Raw genomic sequence first — 16647 nt, 5'->3', positions numbered from 1 at the left:
TGAAAAAGACAAGCATATGAATGTGATAATTTTCTCAACGCAGGGGAAACAATCTAGTTTGAACTTGTAAGAATATCCTCAGTCTTAACATTTCTAACCGTGTTTGGAGTTGAGAAGCATCGGCTTGGTACTATTCTGTTAGGAAATATCAATTTGGATAATGTCACTGTTAGAAAATATATATTAGAATTATGTCATACGACACATCCAAGGACGTCCCCATGGGTATGAAAGGCGAGTCCTACGACATCCCATGACTGGGAATGGTAAGTTAAAGGACGTCTCCATGTAAGAATCGTCAGGACTTTAAAACGCTGGACTTACAGATCCAAGACCCATGTCGCCCCAAGGGCTGGAGGCTGCCAAGAATTCGGTCTTCCCGTCGAACTTCGCTGCCACCATAGACCACCCCGTCATGGAGAAATCCAGGCTCGCGTCCCCGTAGAATTGCTTGTTGAACTGGAACGCGGTGTCTTCCTGGGCCCTTGCACGGATCAGAACGCCTTTGTAGAAGAAAAGACAAACAAATGAAGCCAAGTGAAGGAACAACTTAACTACAAAGGGAGTGAATGAGAAAGGGAAATTAGAGAGGTAACTATTTTTCTTTTTTTTTCTGGCGTTTACCTTATTCTATTTTTTTTCAAGGAGTTCTCTCTGGGTGTCCTTTCTCTAACCTTTGTGATGACTGGTCTGTAACTCTGTTTTGTATTCACCTGTTTCTACTCTTACTTTTTTGAAACTCCTGCAGCTTCAGGAGTGCGCTGTAATCAGGAGCTGGATCATGATGTAAGACTGTACAGTTTTTTACGCCCACTGACGAAGGTGACCTTTTCATCCGCGGCTTAACCACATGCAGTGGAAGTCCGGTAATTCTCTCTCTCTCTCTCTCTCTCTCTCTCTCTCTCTCTCTCTCTCTCTCTCTCTCTCTCTCTCTCTCTCTCTCTCTCTCTCTCTCTCTCTCTCTCTCTCTAAATCTGGTGTTAATCATGATTTCCCTCACACTATATTTTCTTCTACATTAGCCAAAGTTTTACTCACCTTGAGCATAGAAAGCATATGGGCCACCCATGTAAACATCACGTTCATCCTGTAGGGTAAAAAAAGAGAAAAGAAAATGCCACATAGGTCAAAAGAAAAGAAAATTCAGTTTGATTTATTACCAGTGTACAATATGCTCACTACTAGTGTACAACAACTTGTTCGATACGAAAATACTCAGAATCAGTTTTGCCAACATACCAGACTGAAAATACCACTCATCCCAGCAATAGCGTTCCCTGAGAAGGCTTCAGTGCTCGCGAAGGAACCATTTTCTGTCATGTGATATAAATCTGGGAGAAAATAAAAAAGATGGATCACAAATACAATGAAAATGGTGGAGCAAAGTTATATATATATATATATATATATATATATATATATATATATATATATATATATATATATATATATATACATATATATATATATATATATATATATATATATATATATATATATATATATATATATATATATATATATATATATATATATATATATATATATATATATATATATATATATATATGTATATATATATATATATATATATATATATATATATATATATATATATATATATATATATATATATATTCTATACATATTCGCCATTTCATGCGTTAGCAAGGTAGCTTTAAGAACAGAGGACTGAGCCTTGGAGGTAATATCCTCACTTGGCCCCCTTCTCTGTTCCTACTTTTGGAAAATCAAAAACGGCAGGGGAGGATTTCCTGCCGCCCAGCAACCTCAGTAGGACACACTCAAACACAGCAACCTTACTGGAACACACTCAAACACAGCAACCTTACTGGAACACACTCAAACACAGAAACCTTACTGGAACACACTCAAACACAGAAACCTTACTGGAACACACTCAAACACAGAAACCTTACTGGAACACACTCAGACACACAAACCTTACTGGAACACACTCAAACACAGAAACCTTACTGGAACACACTCAAACACAGCAACCTTACTGGAACACACTCAAACACAGAAACCTTACTGGAACACACTCAAACACAGAAACCTTACTGGAACACACTCAGACACAGAAACCTTACTGGAACACACTCAAACACAGCACTATCACCAAGACACAGACTCAACCACGATTTCCCCAGGACATTCAACAATGGCCACACCACAGGATACACTTCACCACAATAGCCACATCCAGGATCAGCCCATGTCATACCCTCACTAGAGAAGACTGTACATCAAGACGCGACGAAAGACTTACTATGGTAAGGTACGATCTTCATGTAGTCTTCCTCAAAGCTAGGCAGAATGTAGCAAGCTCCTCTAGGCTGCAGAGAGAAGATGGTCTTAGTTGCGATCTTCCTTGGGTATCTCGGTGCGCATATCTGTAGTGGAAGATGAACTAGGTGAAGAGAACCTCGAATCAAGGTTGGTCAATGATCAGTTTATCTCCAGTGATAGGAGCTCGATAGGGTGGTTGTGGTGGCAAAACTGAAACTCGGGGACGAGGGATGTCAGGTGGCAGGAGGTGACGGTGGCAAGTTGGTACGGTGGATGCAACCGTGTACATGAACAAGAAGGGTGATCAGTGCTAGAAAACATGGCTACGTATTTGCGCCTCCGATTCTACTTAAGACAACACACCCTCGCTAACCCGAAGGGGGATCCTATTGATAAACCTACGCCCGCCCTCTTACCAAACACTAAATGGGACCCTTATTGACACACTTTCTGATACATATCAGATACTCTTTGACAATTAGTAGGTCCTCCTTGCAATGGCAAACATGTACCTGCTTTTACAAGGGGAGGAAAACTGAATCACACCATCTGTTTGCAAAGAGCAACTCCGAGTCCTCTGTGGTAACAACTCCATCTTTTCAACAGCTTGTCGTCGCAGACAACTCTGTTACCAGCAGTATAGACAGTCGTAGATGTGAGCAGAGTTCACCAGTAAAACTGGCGAAGATAATGCATCTTACTAGCAGTTTAGATTAACATTTGACACTATGTCACAACATGAGCTGCCTTACCCTTCTGAGTATAAGGCAGCCCACTCCTTCGAGCAGTTTAAGATTGTCATAATCATCAACAGAAGTATGGATTTCCCGGCAGTTTGATGGCACAAACAAGTATTAAGACCGTTTGAGAATTATTCAAACAACTTCTCACTGTCGTAGCTGATCTTATGATAGTAATATGAGTCTACCAATTTTAAGTAGCTTACTCTTTCCACATTCTGAGAAGCTGTGTAGGTCCAACTCGAAAGAAGAACTGCGTTCAGCAACACATATTCTAAAGCACAGTTGCTCAAACTTTCGAACAATTTAGGAGAAGACACAGTGCCTTACCAGCAGTTTGGAGCGTAGTTTATTTTGCGTGTAGACTGTTTCGCCGAATCCAATGCCTTGACTGCGAATAGATGGGCCCCAATCCAGAGCCGCTTCGCTTGCGTCTGGAAATAAATTCTAAGGTTTAGGAAAGCGAAATATCCGTCGTAACGTAAAGTAACAAATTTCATGCGTCGTAGGCTGACTTACTGTGCAACAGACAGTAACAGACGCAAACGTTTCTTGCGAGTTTTAATTTTTTCCTCTATGGGTGAGGCGTATCATTCCGGGGGTAAAGGGGGCGCTAACGCGAGGGGTAGAAGCGTAGAAAGGGTTTTAATGATTATCCCTGTAGAATGGCCGGTGTCAGGGGTTGAGATGTAAGAAAGGGGGTTAAGTTACGCATCTCTGGGGGTTTAATGGGTCATCTCGAATTGTATACAAATGGTTTAGGTGAGTCGTCTCAGGGGACTAAATGATCTTACGTAGGGAAATCCTACGAGCAATTTTCAAGAGGAATGAAACTGATCATTAAGAATTTAAAGGAGTTTTTTTCAGGGGTGAATCATATCACTCAGGGGATTTCATCAGTTATCTCCGGGGGTCTACACACTTGACACTCAGAGAGAGTAAGTCATCTGCTGAAACTGGTCAAGTCTTCGTCTTCAGGGGTTCCTGTCTCCCCTAGGTTGACTATTCACACTAATAATCATGATAGTAATAATGATATTAATGACAATAATCATGATAATGAAAATTATGATAATGATAACAATAATGATAATGATTTAATGACTTGCTGTAACACAATACAGTTGCAGTAAGTTGAAGGATGGGCCATTAAAGAGATTGTATTCACTGTATCACTGCAAAGGCAGTGATTTCTGATAATCTTCCTATTGACTTGGGAAGGACATTCGTCTTCAGCGGTGTGTGCAAGCCCCCACGGATTGCATGTGGTTTTGCTACCTAAATGCAATTAGGGGAAGAGGGATCTCTGGTGTTAGGAGGCGACGCTGGCGTGAGTGGTGCTGGGAGATACTTCCCAAACTTGTCTGATGAAGTTGAAGCGAAGGTTGGAAAGAGTCGAGAGAACAGGTGGTGCGAAAATAGACCTTGCAACCCATCTTGTTCGTGTTTTCTGGTACCCTTCCTTGTGTGGCTGGCTTTACATAGTTCAAGATGGGAAGGAGTAAATGATTTTAAGGAAAAATTAATGTTATCCTGACTGAAGTCTTCTCAATTTTCGGTGTAGGGTTGACCCAAATGACGTGATTGGACGAGGAATACAAAAAACGGGGAGTTACAAGATCTTATGGGACACTAACATGTACCTACGAGCTTAGTTTGAGGTGTCTAGAGTGACACCGAACTGTTTAGTGAACGGCACATCCTGAGGAGGACTGTTGGTGACATCCCGAGGCATCAGTGAGTGAGACACGGATGGGAGGGAGGCTAACATACGTGACCAAACTCTTGGCCTCGTTCTTTATGGCGCGGGTGACTATCGTCTTGTTTTGCGGGGGTGTGGATGAGGGAGCTGTGGTCTAGTTCTGGGGGTGGATGAAGGCCTTGTGGTCTAGTTCTGGAGGTGGATGAAGGCCTTGTGGTCTAGTTCTGGGGGTGGATGAGTGAGCTGTGGTCTAGTTCTGGAGGTGGATGAAGGCCTTGTGGTCTAGTTCTGGAGGTGGATGAAGGTCTTGGGGTCTAGTCTCTGGAGGAGGAGGGTTATGTGAACACAATTCAAACCCTATAATTCTGTAGTAGGTAAAAATATGAGGGTCTTTAACCACCTGGATATCATCCCTACAAGATGAAAATACTGATGTTGACAGGAAAACGTCTGATTAGGTGAGGAACACTGTTCCATGTACATCTAAGGCGGCCTCCCTCACCATGAAGGAGAGTGCCAGGTACACTCACCTCGGGTGGAGAGGAATGGAGCGCGTGGATCAGGGGAGCACTGATCACCGAAGGCCTTGCAGATGTGGATGTCACCCAGGGGGTAGATGTTCTCAGCTGCCGTGGAGCTCCTGCCCCTGGGCGCTCCTACCACCAGCCTGGAGGAGGAGGAGGAGGAGAGAAAGAGAGAGTGTTAATAACAGCCCTGAGGGTCAATCATGTCCACTGTACTGATATCATCCACGCGTCTGCTCTCTCTCTCTCTCTCTCTCTCTCTCTCTCTCTCTCTCTCTCTCTCTCTCTCTCTCTCTCTCTCTCTCTCTCTCTCTCTCTCTCTCTCTCTCTCTCTCTCTCTCTTTCTCTCTCTCTCTCTCATTTTTTTTTCATTCACCTGCAAAAAGTAAGTATATTGACCAGAAAATCATTTTACATATCTACATATATATATATATATATATATATATATATATATATATATATATATATATATATATATATATATATATATATATATATATATATATATATATATATATATATTTTGTTCGTCCAATAAGCTCTCTTACCATTTCTCGCCTCTTACGTCCTCCCAGAGAGCGACGCTGTATCCGTAGTAAGTTCCTTTCATCCCCTTCAGTAGATGGGGCAGGTCTGTATTCAGGTTGAAGCTCAGCACTCTGGCCAGCCACGTCACCATTACCACTAGCCTCACCATCATCGTCACCTGCGTCTTCATCTTCACCATCACCATCCCAGAGGCACCCTGTCAGCTTGGGTGAAAGTGATTTCTGTTTTTTTTTCAAGTATGTGATGTGATATTTTTCCCGTTTTTTTCATATTATCAATATAATCTAAGGAGAGAGAGAGAGAGAGAGAGAGAGAGAGAGAGAGAGAGAGAGAGAGAGAGAGAGAGAGAGAGAGAGAGAGACTTAACAGTAATGTGTGCAGTGGAGAGATTGTAAGTTGGTGGACTGTGAAAGTCAGCCAGCAGCCCACGCATGGGTGAGGCAGAAAGAGAGAGAGAGAGAGAGAAAAGAAAGCTACCGTGGCCAATGGAGTGACACCTGACAGCCACTGAAGTGCCAGCTCACTGCACAGCTATCACTAATCCTCCTGATGCCCAGAAAGAATAGAGAGAGAAAAGAGAAAGGGAGAAAATAGAGAGAGAGAGAGTAAGAAAGTGAACGAGCACCCATCAGTCTCTATCTATAATACTAAAGTCACAACTACCATCCATACTCATACAACGGCCTTCATCCTTCTTAAATCAATGCCACTTATGATCTACTACCCACTTATAATCTACTACTTATAATGCTCTTATTCAAAGTCGTGATTTGTGGACTGGCATCAATGCACGAAGGTATGTGAAGACTAAACACTTGTGTTTCTAAGTTATGTAACACTGGCGCCAAAATCAAAGCCAGCTGTAGTCCTAACCCAAACATTATCATTTCTAACATATCGAAGCATTTGCTGTAACTGAACCGGAACCGATTCTAACTTAAACCTGATTCTAAGTAATTCAGTGCCAGTTCTAACTCATTCAATATCAGTCTCTAACTTACTCCAGTCTAGCTCTAACTTATACAGTGCCATATCTAACGTAATCATGATCATCCACTTCTAACTTATTCTAGTTTTAACTTAATCCAGGTCGATATTTGACTCATATCCAGCTCTAACTTCTCTAGTACTTAGCCTAACTTGTTGGGTATCGGTGCTCATAAACTTAGTACTACTTTCAAATCGCTTAATACCATATCTAACTCTATGTCAATTCTAACTTCTGTGTATAAGAGGTCAAATTACCACTTTATCTGTGTCGCTTCTTTCCTGTGCCTCTCTCTCTCTCTCTCTCTCTCTCTCTCTCTCTCTCTCTCTCTCTCTCTCTCTCTCTCTCTCTCTCTCTCTCTCTCTCTCTCTCTCTCTCCCTTACTTCATCACGTAAGATCAGTGGAAATCCCAGGCTGGCAACCCAGCAACAGGATGCTGTTGTAAACGCCTCTGGTAGATAAAGCAGAGCCTCTCTCTCTCTCTCTCTCTCTCTCTCTCTCTCTCTCTCTCTCTCTCTCTCTCTCTCTCTCTCTCTCTCTCTCTCTCTCTCTCTCTATCTCTCTCTCTCTCTCTCTCTCTCTCTCTCTCTCTCTCTTGCCCGTTCGAACACATGGGTTCGACGCCTCGTTCTTACCCCTCTCGAACACATGGGTTCGAAGCTTCGTTCTTACTTTCTCGAAGACGTCGGTTCGAAGAGTCTTTCACTGATAGAGACTTTTATTGTCTTACTGAACTTTTACTGTCTTTATTGGGACTTTTATTGTCTTTATTAGGACTTCTTGTGTTCTGGGAGGGATTTTTGCCTTCACTGGGACCATCATCGCCTATATACAAAGTCTGACGTACGTGAGACCCAATCGCCCTGTGTCACTGTCGACTATGTGATGAATGTGAAGATCATTCTATGTGATGTATGTGAAGCCTAGAGTATGCGATTGACACTCGACCTATTCCATGGGCAGTGAGAGCGATAATCATGCTACAGGAAACTCGAATCATGTATAGGGGCTCTCGCTCTATCTCGTCCTCGACCTAATGTGCTCTATCTCGTCCTCGACCTAATGTGGGTTGTTAAGGTCGACCTCCACCTTCAGACGTTTATCAAGTTCATCCTGCTACAGGGATGGTCTGTGTGAGGCTTTTTTTTTCTATGGAGGGCGAGGTATGTTAGTCTTGTACTAGCTAAGTCGAATCCTACGAAACTCTACCTATGGGAAGTTTAACACGTGCTCTACTCGACCTATGTGACGCTCGACCTCCATGTGTCTTGAACAGAATGAGTCTCACTCAACCTGTGTTACGTTCGACAATCTTGATGCTCGACCTCCATGTGTCTCGACCTGTTCGAGTCTCACTCAACCTGTGTTCGCTTCGACCTCTCTGATACTCGACCTTCGTGAGACTCGACCTGCATGGGACTCATCGACCTCTCTGAGGGTCCAACATATAAGAGGAGTTCCTTAGCATCAGTGAGGTCGAAGAAGGTCGATCGACATAAGTTATGCATTTCGACCTGAATGAGGCTGAAGTTCCCCCAGCCCCCCAGCCCCCCCCCCCCCTCTCCCCCTTTCCCACATATGGGGGGGGTGGATTATGTGAGTTACGTCACGTCCTTTTTCTTTTCAAAGCTTATCATCACCTTATCTCATACTCCTTATCTTACAGAATCCTGGTGGAGAGAGACAAGCGGTTACCTCAGGACGAGACGAAAAATATAATTCGTAAGAATCGTCACAGTTACCTTTCAGATTACTTATGCGATCTCTTAAGAAAAGTAATTTCATCGTTGTCTCTTAAGAAAAGTAATTTCATCGTTGTCTCTTAAGAAAAGTAATTTCATCGTTAGCTAAAAGTCTAAGACCATTTTTTTATGTGTTTATTAGTTTGGAAATCATAAGGCTTTTGATTTGTCTCGGGGTAGTCTTCTCTCTCTCTCTCTCTCTCTCTCTCTCTCTCTCTCTCTCTCTCTCTCTCTCTCTCTCTCTCTCTCTCTCTCTCTCTCTCTCTTCTCCAGGCACCCGCCCTCACAAGTCTGCTGGTCACTCAATTGGCCAAGACGGCCACAGGAATCTGCTAGAGACAGTAGCAAGAAGAAAACATCTAAGGGCAATGTAAGAAGTTATACCAGAGTGTCTGTGGCAAAGAGAAGTGGAAGTGCGTCTGGTGATGATGTTATGTCGGCTCATTCATTTATCTATTCATCTATCTATCTATCTATCTGTCTATCTATCTATCTATTTGTCTGTCCGTCCGTCTATCTATCTCTCTATCTGTCTGCCTGTCTGTCTATCTATCTATCTCTCTGTCTATCCATCAATCTGTCTATCTGTTTATCTTATTTTTCTATCTTACATTCGTCTCTATGATGAAATTCCTTTTTTAGGTGATCCATGAAAGGATTTCTTCGTCGCAAAGAAAAACAAAAAGGTAGGTGTTTTGGCTCTCTCTATTCCTTTTCAGCTTTCAACGCAATGAAATTGATTTCCTTCCCTCTGCTCATTTCTCTCGGCCACCGACGACAACCCTAGTCATCCTATGGAGTACCTTTGAGACCTTCTTAGCTCAGGAACACACACACACACACACACACACACACACACACACACACACACACACACACCTTTTGAACCATAGCGGCAAAGCAGGACCCTCACACTCACACTCCTGCTCCTCCCCCCAACATGTGCACGTCACACCTGTAACCTTTCCAGTTTCAACCACGGGCAAACTACTATAACCACAGTATACTACAGTGTAAACCACGGTGTATACCAAAGTGTACTGCAGTTGGTAACGCTACGGATCTTTCACCTACAACCACAACCATTCACCAGACGTCTACAACTCACGTCATAACCAAAGCTAAATGCTAGGATTTATGATTATGAGTTTGCCAGGACTCCACAGGGAAGATGGTATAAATCTGGATCAATTCAAACACATTTGAGGACGAATGATAGCGTTTTCGCGGAGGACGTGAGGAAGTGCTTTGCACGGATGATATACGCTCATCAACATTGCGTAACTTTAGAGGAATTGCGTAAACTACGGATGGCTCACTCGTCATTAGCATCATGCGTAAGTAAAGATGGAGCGTAACTTATGATAAAATTTACTTTGCAAAGGATTATGACCCATCGACAGACGATGATTTCACATTCAAAACATTTACTCGCAGGACAAGCTCTCACCTTAGAAATAATCATGATCAATACAAGAGGAAGCAAAGCTTTTAAAAAGAAAATATGTATAAAAAACTGACATCAGGAAAAATCCAAGGGAAATTGACAACACATAGAGATGACACCTTCCCCTTCCCTAGCGTCATACGTTGACGATATCATGCCTTCAGCGAGTCTGTCCAACGAGCCAGACGCCCAACACCGAACTCAAAATAGTGGTGGAGTGTTTGATCAACCCTACAAGCAGGGATAAGCAGCTCCAAGCACTTGTAAGGCGAGAGGAAGAAAGAAAGCTCCTTGTGAAAATGATACACCATTTTCAGTTTTTTGAGTTTCTGAGAAGATTAATCTCTTCCCAATTGTCATTTAACCAGTACTTAGGAAATAGGAATCTTGAACCCTGCAGTAACGTATACCCTTATCATAGACCATCAGTCTATTTGTTACCTGACCCTCCCATGTACAAGAGGAGAACAGGATCTTTTCTTATCAGTCACTAGAACAACCGAAAGATAAGGAAAAATAATGATTAACCTAAGATAAAGACTAGCGAAAGATTACGATGGTCATGTGATGTGATCATACGAATATAATGACCTCGCTTCTAAATGGGGATTACCCTGGGTTTGCAGTCAAGTTCAATGTCTCATTCACATATGTGGTCGACCTATATACCATCACTAAGTAATGACCTTCCTTCTATCTGCTCCTCACTTAATACGTAAAAGTGTATGTTTATCATTCATTATATATATATATATATATATATATATATATATATATATATATATATATATATATATATATATGTGTGTATGTGTGTGTGTGTGTGTGTGTGTGTGTGTATTGAAATACCTTCAAGTCTAGAGGTAGCGGAGTGGGTGGGGACTCAGCTCCACACACAGGGCACGACGGAGTGGCACTGGTTCTCGCACGGACTCCTTAATTCAGGCAGAGTTCCCCAGGCTGGAGCTCATCCGGTCCAGCAACACGAGACGTCCCCCGCACCACCTGTGGCCCCTCACCACCACCACCAGTAGTAGTAGTAGACAAGTCCGTTGCCAACACGCCATCATCACCGTCGTCGGGGGTTGAGGAAGGAGGGGTAATGGGTCGTTAATAATGGGTCGTTCAAGAGGAACAGCTTAACGATTGGGACGTTTTCGATTCCGAATGTCCTACCCGCGGAATGATGAAAAAAAAAGAAAAATAAAAGAAAAATGAGCCAAGGCAAGATAACACAGGAAAAAAAGGGATGTTGTTTATAACATGTGGCGATTACTCTCTCTCTCTCTCTCTCTCTCTCTCTCTCTCTCTCTCTCTCTCTCTCTCTCTCTCTCTCTCTCTCTCTCTCTCTCTCTCTCTCTCTCTCTCTCTCTCAGAAGCGTATGCCCACCCCTCATCCTCCGCCCACATAGACACATCTATCTGTGTGTGTCTTACGAAGACAACCTCGAGCCAGCAATCTTGGGAAATTTTTTCTCTCTCTCCCTTATCTGTTGTTTGAGACGGAGTTACAAAACATCTCCTCACCGTCTCTTTCTGTTACCGTCGGCTCATGGATCTGAGCTCCTCTGTCTAGGTATAACTAAACCCGTTCTAGCCTCCCGGGCTTTGATAAACCCATGGTTTATATACACAGAGGCAGAGCTCGCAAGGTTATAAAGAAAGTGACATCCCAAGAGGATATAGGAATAAACGTGAGTAAATGAGTTAAAACCAGTGGATGAAGGGTTGTTGTGGTTCAGTGGATGAAGGGTTATAGTAGTAGCCGGCGGATGAAGGGTTGTTGTTCAGCAAGCGGGTGACGGGTTGTTGTGGTAGCCAGCGGATGAAGGGTTTTTGTTCAGCCAGCGGATGACGGGATGTTGTGGTAGCCAGTGGATGAAGGGTTGTTGTTCAGCCAGCGGGTGACGGGTTGTTGTGGTAGCCAGTGGATGAAGGGTTTTTGTTCACCCAGCAGATGGCGGTTTGTTGTGGTAGCCGGTGGATGAAGGGTTTTTGTTCACCCAGCGGGTGACGGGTTGTTGTAGTAGCCGGCGGATGAAGGGTTTTTGTTCAGCCAGAGGATGAAGGGCTTTTGTGGTAGCCAGTGGATGAAGGGTTGTTGTTCACCCAGCGGATGACGGGTTGTTGTTCAGCCAGCGGGTGACGGGTAGCCGTGACAACTAGCGGATGTCAAAGCGAGCGGATAGGGGTACGTTCAACCCCAACAGCATCAGGTTGGCTAAGAGAAAAAAGTGCTGGATTGTGAATCTTTTTCTTGATCTTCATAGATGAAGAAAAAGCATGAAAGTAAAAGAAGAAATAAAAAAAGAATGTAATTTAATCATTTGTCACTTGGTTCAGAACATTATAAAGTAACCCTGTAGTTTGAAGTCTTCTAATGACAGTCTACGTCACCTTTGATGTCAATGAACGTTTTCTTTTTTCATTTCATTTTTCTCTTTTGTTCTTTTTTTCATCAGTATCGTCAAGTCTTCGGAGGGGCAGCGTGACAAAGAGGTAAGGAATCATGGAGGAAATTGTTCTTAAAAGTAATTCATCTCAGGAGTGAATAGGTTAATAGGGTAAGTGTTCCAAAGGGTCCATCTTAGAAAGTACAGTTACAAAAGGGAGCAGATTTATCCAAAGGGAAACATTTCCAGGATGCAGGAATTCTATGAGGAGATGTTTAAGCAAAAGTATTCTTCAAGAGGTAACAGTTCCAGGATCCAGGGAGAACACTTCAACAGTGTCTGACTGGAGTCCCGTGGTTAGTTCCATGTACCTTTCAGTGGCTCTTAGGGACAATAGAGTTCCAGGATCCAGGAAGAATAATTCCATATTATCTGACTGGAGTCCCGCAGTGAATTTCATGAGTGCTCCAGTGACTCTTTGGTAGGATAGCGTTCCAGGATCCAGGGAACACTACTCCCGCAGTTAGTTCCATCAAGTCCTTATCTTGAAGGAGGAGTTCTAGGATCCAGAGAGAACAATTCCATATTGTCTGACTCAGTGTTAGTTCCATGTATGTTCCGGTGGCTCTTGTCATGAAGATATATCGGCCTTGGACACCAATTTGTCCCGAACGTGAGTTCTACTTCCTTCTTTTGAGAAAACGTTGGGTTAGTCCTGGAAAGTCTCCCATTTCCAGTTGGGAAGAGTGTCTCATGGGAAGTTGTTGAACGGAGATAGATCGAAAGGAAGGAAGGAAGAATTATAGGGGAAATTCGTTCCACGAATCAAATGCTTCAGAGAGGAAAGATATCTCAATGGAAATAGCTTTATAGCAAATGGGTTTCAAGAAGTATAACTTTCAAGTGGGAATAGTTTGATTGGAAAGAACTCCAGGAAGAAATAGGCTTCATAAGAAAGCTTCTTCAGTCAGGAATCTTCCAAAGGGGAACAGTTCAGAAGGAAAAAAATGTCAAGTGAAAGGATTTCCTGCAAGAAATAAAATTTCAAGGGAGACTATCTAGATTGGGTGACGTTCCAGGAGAAAGCTTAGGACAGGGAGGGAGCGAACTTCTAGAGAGGAGGAAAAAAATAACTGAGAGAGAAAAGTTGTAGAATCAAAGATGCTTTACACTGTATTTTGTAGTGTCTGCAACACAAGCTCCAGTGGGCTGTAGCAGAGAGGCTCATTGGCCATGAACACCAGGAAGGAAGAGGTTAGGCGAGGAGATCTCTGGAACAGTTCCAGAAAAAAGGAGCTCTGGAGCAGCTCCATAAAAGGATCACTCTGGAGGAGTTGCATTTAAGAAGAGCTCTGGAAGAGTTTTAGGAAATAAGAGCTTTGGATGAGTTCCAGGAACTAAGAACTCTTGAGGGGTTCTATGAGATGAGAGTTCTGGAGGGGTTCCAGGAAATAAGAGCTCTCGAGGAGCTCTGTGAGATGAGAGTTCTGGAGGAGTTCCAGAAAATAAGAGCTCTCGAGGAGTTCTATGAGATGAGAGTTCTGGAGGAGTCCCAGGATATAAGAACCCTCGAGGAGTTCTATGAGATGAGAGTTCTGGAGGAGTTCCAGGAAATAAGAGCTCTCGAGGAGCTCTATGAGATGAGAGCTCTGGAGGAGTTCCAGGAAATAAGAATTCTTGTAGTGCTATCCAGGTATTTTCTATTACGAACTTCTTTGTAACTGGCCAAAGGATCTTTATGGGAAAAAAATGATATGAGTATTGTCCTGGACATCAAAAGGACCTTACCAACTATAGCCATAATGGAAAGAAATGACTGTTACAATCTCCCTTACCTTCCAGTGGTCCTCCAACTTCAAATGGAAACTTAGAATCTTTAGTTATATGGTAAAGTCACATGCTGTTGGTTAGACATGAATATTCCAGTGACGAGAACATTAACATGCCTCATTATAGTCAGCTAGAAATATCATCCCAGTTCATGTGTTGGTCAAAACATTTCATTCAAATAGTTAACATCTGAAATCACACTTAACACTCAAGTGTGATTTCAGAAGCTGTACAATCACACTTACACAGTTCAGTCATCAGTCAATATATATAAGCTGGTATTTGAGTAATGGTGGACATTACAGTTAACAGCAGATGCCAGGAGCAAATGTTTTGAATCAACTTACATTACAGTCAGTATAATCTATATATAAAGCATGATTTTGGTAATCAGTTACTCTTGCAAGTTACAGTTAATAACGCATTTCGCCATACAGATCAAAGGACTCTTTGGGCATGATCGTTGCCTCTCTCTCTCTCTCTCTCTCTCTCTCTCTCTCTCTCTCTCTCTCTCTCTCTCTCTCTCTCTCTCTCTCTCTCTCTCTCTCTCTCTCTCTCTCTCTCTCTCTCTCTCTCTCTCTCTCTCTCTCTCTCTCTCTCTCTCTCTCCCGCTCAAATCCCTCAACTTTCGCCTCTGTTCCCTCATTCATCACTTTATCTATCCTCGCCAGTTCCTCTGCCTTCGCATCTTGTCCTATCATCTATCCTCATACCTACATGTCAATATCTCCATTTCACATTTCATCTGTCATCTATCAGTCTCTTCATATAGATGATGCAAACAGTCATGCATTATCTTTTTATCAGTAACAAAATACAGCACAACAAAAAAATAGAAATGTATATCTTGACCGCGAGAATATATGTGTGTGTGAAGAAAGATGTAATCTGACCACAGACAGCAACAGAATCAGCAAAATATATAATATTCTTCATGTATTTCTTGTTCATACGTCTTACACTAAGATACGTGCTGATGCCTTTAAGACCAGAATCGTGTGTGCTTAACGCCTGAGGAAGACGTGACAGACATCCTTGGCTTAGAATTTTCTTGGCCTTTTTCTTGTCTCATTTTATTCGGTAACGCGCCGTATAGAAAGGCATACGTAAAAACCTCTGAGTTCCAATAATTCCCTTTAATATACACCTCAAAGTAATCAGAGGGGGAACAAGGTGATAAATCATATGAAATTGACGTTCATAATTAATGAAAGAACGTAATTAGAAAGAGGTGATAAAGACATGAATACATCATATTTATGGGTGTGTGTGTGTGTGTGTGTGTGTGTGTGTGTGTGTGTGTGTGTGTGTGTGTGTGTGTGTGTGTGTGTGTGTGTGTGTGCGCTAAGATGAGCATCAGAGCAGATCCTCAAACATGAAAATACACTTTAGGTGGCTCGAGTCACGAAATGCCCCTCAGTATCCGCTAGGTCGTGAGAGTGTGAGTGTGTCTCTGTATCAGTGAGGGAGAGTGGGAGGACTCTCCCTGAGAAGTGAGTGTTGCTCAGTGGTGTGAGGGGAGTGAGGATTCTCTCTCGCTCTCTCTCTCTCTTTCTCATAATCGTGTGAGTATTCTGTTGCTTTATGGACACGGAGAGAACAAAATGAGTGTCTCACAACAGAGGTGTAGTCTGATCATTATACTATGTATGCACTTTGCTCGTATATATATATATATATATATATATATATATATATATATATATATATATATATATATATATATATATATATATATATATATATATATATATATATATACATATATATATGTGTGTCCCGCATCAGCGAGGTAGCGCCAGAAAGCAAACGAAGAAAGACCCATCCACTCATATACACGCACATATACATGCACTCCCCATACACGTACATGTACATACATATACATATACACATCAACAATAACACATAAGCAATGCATACACATGCGCATACACAGCCATATACATATGCACATACTCACACTCGCCCACCTCTATCTATTTGGCGCCACCATCGAATACTCCTCGTCTCGGATAGATGAGCAATGGGGTCTAGACTGGTCAAATCCCAGCAGGCTGACATTACCAGCAGCTAACCTAACTGCACAAACGTGGAGGAATATGATCTCGATAATAATGTTCTATAAAAGTGTGCTCTCATATGCACTATTGTCGTGTTCATATGCCTCCGTGTTCGTACAGTGAGGTTCTGTTAAATGCTAACTGTTGGTTTTGTGAGTTTGATGGAATATGACCGGTGTAGACCCCGTTGCTCCTGGATGTGAGGCGAAGGGTACTCGATTACTTGTAATCGAATAGTCATTTCCTTATAAAGGGCGATCTTAGCCAAACGGTAGCATTTCGGACTACCACCCATAAGGACATGGGTTCGAATCATGCTGATCGAGGGTATTCTGTATTCTATGAAAGTGCG

At 42.5% G+C, this 16647-nt stretch overlaps 2 protein-coding genes across 6 annotated transcripts in view; one reads left to right on the top strand and one right to left on the bottom strand.

The window, feature by feature from the left end:
• The window catches only part of LOC139759786 (integrin alpha-8-like), a 36508-nt gene that overhangs the window by 16219 nt on the left and 3642 nt on the right, over positions 1-16647 (bottom strand). The window contains exons 1-8 of one of the 3 annotated variants that reach the window (XR_011715147.1): positions 10859-10998; positions 5831-6034; positions 5286-5422; positions 3384-3487; positions 2294-2417; positions 1240-1331; positions 1039-1087; positions 325-503 (exon numbers count right to left, since the gene is read on the bottom strand). Coding sequence is in view for 2 of the 3 variants with exons in the window: in XM_071682247.1 (XP_071538348.1) it covers positions 325-503; positions 1039-1087; positions 1240-1331; positions 2294-2417; positions 3384-3487; positions 5286-5422; positions 5831-6015 (870 nt within the window). In the remaining variant the exon portion in view is untranslated. Of the gene's footprint in view, positions 1-324; positions 504-1038; positions 1088-1239; positions 1332-2293; positions 2418-3383; positions 3488-5285; positions 5423-5830; positions 6035-10858; positions 11015-16647 lie in introns of those variants that run through there. The other 2 variants (XM_071682247.1, XM_071682246.1) reach the window with 2 other exon arrangements.
• Positions 15651-16647, top strand: part of LOC139759788 (integrin alpha-IIb-like) — a 37418-nt gene continuing 36421 nt past the window's right edge. The window contains exon 1 of one of the 3 annotated variants that reach the window (XM_071682251.1): positions 15651-15797. The gene's annotated coding sequence lies outside the window, so the exon portion shown is untranslated. The remainder of the gene's footprint in view (positions 15798-16647) is intronic. The other 2 variants (XM_071682250.1, XM_071682249.1) reach the window with 2 other exon arrangements.

Source organism: Panulirus ornatus, chromosome 34, assembly GCF_036320965.1.
Source record: "Panulirus ornatus isolate Po-2019 chromosome 34, ASM3632096v1, whole genome shotgun sequence".
NCBI classification, from domain to species: Eukaryota; Metazoa; Arthropoda; class Malacostraca; order Decapoda; family Palinuridae; genus Panulirus; species Panulirus ornatus.
This window is presented reverse-complemented; position numbering and strand designations above follow the sequence as displayed.